The following is a 4,322-nucleotide window of genomic DNA, read 5'->3' as shown; positions in this document are numbered from 1 at the left end:
TACTGTCCTGAACTACATCTCATATTAGATTAGCTCACTACGATAAACATACTGTCCTGAACTACATCTCATATTAGATTAGCTCACTACGATAAACAGTGCCCTGAGCTACATCTCATATTAGATTAGCTCACTACGATAAACATAGTGTCCTGAACTACATCTCATATTATACTAGCTCACTACAATAAACATACTGTCCTGAACTACATCTCATATTAGATTAGCTCACTACGATAAACATTGTGTCCTGAACTACATCTCATATTAGATTAGCTCACTACGATAAGCATAGTGTCCTGTACTACATCTCATATTGTACTAACTCACTACGATAAACAGTGTCCTGAACTACATCTCATATTAGATTAGCTCACTACGATAAACACAGTGTCCTGAACTACATATTACATTAGTTCATCAAGATGAATATACATTGTCCTGAACCATATGCTACACCAGTTCATTACGATAAACACAGACAATATTTTGGGTCACATGGTATACTTGTTCATCACAATAAATTTTCTTGGTCTACATCTACCACCGATTGACAACGATGTTGCCTTCCATCACATTTGACATTAGTTAATCACTTCTTGGTCTACATCTACCATTGATTGACAACGATGTTGTCTTCTATCACATTTGACATTAGTTAATCACGATGAACAGACAGCGTCATTTACTAGATATTAAGTAAAATACAATGTCCTGGACTACATTCTACGGTGGTTCATTGCGACCACATGATACTTTCGCGCACTACAACACACAATCAAAAGTTATCTTCCAGTATTACATGTTATGTAAGTTGGTTCCGACACAGCGTGACGGGTTACAAGTTACACAGGTTAACATAGAAACAGGAAATATATCTCAGGTTTCATAAAGATTTATTACATAGCTATGTAATGAGATAAGAAAACATGTATTCACCCTGTACTTTCACAAATGCAGTGCTATCAGCGCTCTGACCTTCTTTATTTCTAGCTACACACGTGTAAGGACCTTCATCTGTCGCCCTCTCTACATGATGCACTTCTAAAGTTCCGTTCTTGTGGACTTTCTGACGATGATTGTAAGGAAGCCGAACACCAGCTGCACCAAAAGAAGGGAAAGGTAAATATAATGGAATATTCTACATTATAATATTAGTGGCTAGAGACATCTGCTTCTACATGTATGGCATCATCGATTTGAAAACTAAAACATTACATATTACGCGGTCTAATGTTATAACTTTAATTTATTTTATTGAATAAATCGACGCTAACATGTTGTTTAAAAATAAATAAAATAACATAATGGCACAGAGCTAACCTCTTTCCCATTGGACAGCTTCTAAAGGATAGCCTCCTACTGGACATTTCATAACCAAGACTTCTCCAGCTACTACTGTAATGTTCCTCATCTGTCTCACCACTGGTGGACCTAGTATGTTAACACGGGAAGAATAACTGATGGAACCAACGCCATTGTTAGCATTACATTCGTATTCACCGCCGTCTTCAATTCGAGAGTTTGAAATGTTAACATAACTCACTACAGCGCCATCTGGTGTCACATAATCACCAAGACGAATTCGATGGCTTTCGGGAAGAGGAACACCGTCCAGCTGCCAGGTGATTTGTGGTAGAGGGCTTCCAGTAGCCATACACTTGAGAGAAATGAGAGAGCCCGGATGGAGTTTCATTTCGCGGAATGTATCCTGGAATTCAGGAGTGTCATCTGTGAACGAGATTGATAATAACAATGTGTAGCGTTGATGTCACAGTAACATTGAAAAAATATTAAGATGAATTTCATTAAAACAGACATAACATTCATAGTGCTATTATAGACATGTTCCAATTTCCAAACATAATTCTGACGAAGGTAGGTTGCTTATCTTCTTAACCCTTCGTTTCCGGCTCGTGTAAATATGCCTAACACCCCATGCGCAAAGATTGGCGAATTTTTGGCGGCGGTTCATTTAAAACATTGCGCGCAAAAGGCTTGCATCATATGATGTCAACGGCAGTTGAAGGGTTAAAGCATTCTGGCTGTCTGGTGTTTTTTACGTTTCATTTGTACTAAAAGTTGTAAAAATTCAAATACTTTTTTTATACCTATAAAATATTGCGTAAGTGCAAAGATCAAAGATTTCTAATTTAATTCTAGCTTAAAGTTAGAAAACTAAAATTTAATGTAATTTGTCCAAAAAAATTGGCCAAGAATAGTGTTTACCTTAATGTCCACGAAGCTCTGATTCTCAAAGCACGTATCAAAATTGTTGAGGGTCTTATTCGCTTGACACGTTATACAGAAATCGTCTCTACATACTACACACAGCATTCCTTGTAATTGTAAACTTTAATTACGACGAGTGAGAGTACGGATTCTTTTGTAATAACTAAGGTATTTGCTCACAAATCTAAGTGTTTCTCCGTTTCGAGGCATAAATACCTTAAAAATATAAGAATGGTACTTTACAAACAACAACAAACAGCAGTGACAAATAAAGAAAACATGTCACTCTCCTAATGCTAACTCAATGAGCACCTGAGTTGACATCTCATGTTAACCCCACATACCTCTTAATATCAACTCACTGACCACCTGAGTTGACATCTCATATTAACCCCACCTACCTCTTAATATCAACTCACTGGCCACCTGAGTTGACATCTCATAATAATCCCACCTACCTCTTAATATTAACTCACTGACCACCTGAGTTGACATCTCATATTCATCCCACCTTCCTCTTAATATCATTGACGACTCAGTTGACATCTCACCTTCCTAATGCCAACTCAGTGATAGCCTGAGTTGATATCGCATCTTAACAATCCTACACCTTTCCTTCCTGATGTCTATTCGGCCCGGCATGGCCAGGTGGTTGGGGCGCTCGACTGGCAATCCGAGAGTCGCGGGTTCGAATCCCCTTCCCACCAAAACAGCCGTGGGGGACGTTATAAAGTGACGGTAAATCCCACTATTCGTTGGTAAAAGAGTAGCCCAAGAGTTGACGGTGGGTGGTGATGACTAGCTGCCTTCCCTCTAGACTTACACTCCTAAATTAGAAACGGCTAGCGCAGGTAGCCTTCGTGTAGCTTTGTGCGAAATTCAAAACAAACAAACAAATAAACAAACTGATGTCTATTCAGCGGTCGACTGAGCTGATATATTATTGTTTTGATCTTATCATATTCCCCAGAAATAATTCAGTTGATGCTGTAGTTGATATTTTATCCTCTTTACCTTCCATCCCACCTACCTCCTAGTGTTAATTCGGTAGCTGTTTGAGCTGACTCCATATTGTTGTATACAAAACATTGGTACACTCCCGCGTCTTCTCGCAAAACGCTGTAAATTTGTAGACGGTTCCAGTTTGTCATGATTCGTCCACTAGATGTCGTTATTAGAGTGCTGTCTTTCTTCCAAGTTACTGAATGAATGGGATAACCTAATAATGTACAGTTAATAGAAACAGGTCTTCCAAGGTGCACTAGTTGACGAGTGGGAGTGATGCTTGCACTCAAAGGAGCTGAAATATAGAATATAAACTCTGTTACTTTGTACTGTAAGCCAGATAAAAATACACTATTCTGAGACATGAAATAAAATTACATTTTTTACTCAAATATGTATATTAGACCAGACTCTAAATAAATACATATATTATAGGAAAACTTAATCAGTTTGGAGAAATAGGTGTCCAGAGAATCAATTTTCCTGTGAATGGGATTTATGTGATGTCATGGACAATTCCAGACTTTATCGTGACGTCAGTATGTACATCACTGTATCTCTTAGCGGCATTAGTGGAGTGGTATAGTTAGTTAAATTTCATAATAGAAAAGGCTCAGATTAGATGCATTACAGTTCCTTTTACTTATTTTTTACGTCAAGATCTTATTTGTTTGACACATTATCTAGAATGTGCTTGTAATTATTACGAATGATTTTCTATGTAAGTTGGAATTGGTTATTTGTGGTAATGCGTTGTTGTGTGCTTCTTGAAGAGACAAAAACAAGCATAAATTAAACATATCAAAGCCTTCAGATAAATACGAACCCCAAACAAACGTTGGATAATTGCCAAGTTACCACATAAACATATCCCATTGCTAACCTGAAACAAACCTTGGATAACTGGCAACTTACCACATAAACATATCCCATTGCTAACCCCAAACAAACCTTGGCTAACTATTAACTTACCGCAAACATGTATCTCGTTACTAACCCCAAACAAACCTTGGCTAACTGCCAACTTACCACATAAACATATCCCATTGCTAACCCCAAACAAACCTTGGCTAACTGCCAACTTA

At 37.8% G+C, this 4,322-nt stretch overlaps 1 protein-coding gene across 1 annotated transcript in view; it reads right to left on the bottom strand.

Moving 5' to 3' along the window:
- LOC106464645 (Down syndrome cell adhesion molecule-like protein Dscam2) overlaps positions 1-4,322 on the bottom strand; it is a gene marked incomplete at its 3' end in the record, with an annotated part of 97,916 nt that overhangs the window by 9,470 nt on the left and 84,124 nt on the right. The window contains exons 6-8 of the mRNA XM_022392389.1: positions 3,263-3,532; positions 1,324-1,731; positions 940-1,101 (exon numbers count right to left, since the gene is read on the bottom strand). Of these exons, the coding sequence (XP_022248097.1) occupies positions 940-1,101; positions 1,324-1,731; positions 3,263-3,532 (840 nt within the window). The remainder of the gene's footprint in view (positions 1-939; positions 1,102-1,323; positions 1,732-3,262; positions 3,533-4,322) is intronic.

The sequence above is a fragment of the Limulus polyphemus genome, unplaced genomic scaffold (genome assembly GCF_000517525.1).
Source record: "Limulus polyphemus unplaced genomic scaffold, Limulus_polyphemus-2.1.2 Scaffold1708, whole genome shotgun sequence".
NCBI lineage: Eukaryota > Metazoa > Arthropoda > Merostomata > Xiphosura > Limulidae > Limulus > Limulus polyphemus.
Note: the sequence above shows the minus strand (reverse complement) of the source record. Positions and strands in the feature narration are given on the sequence as shown.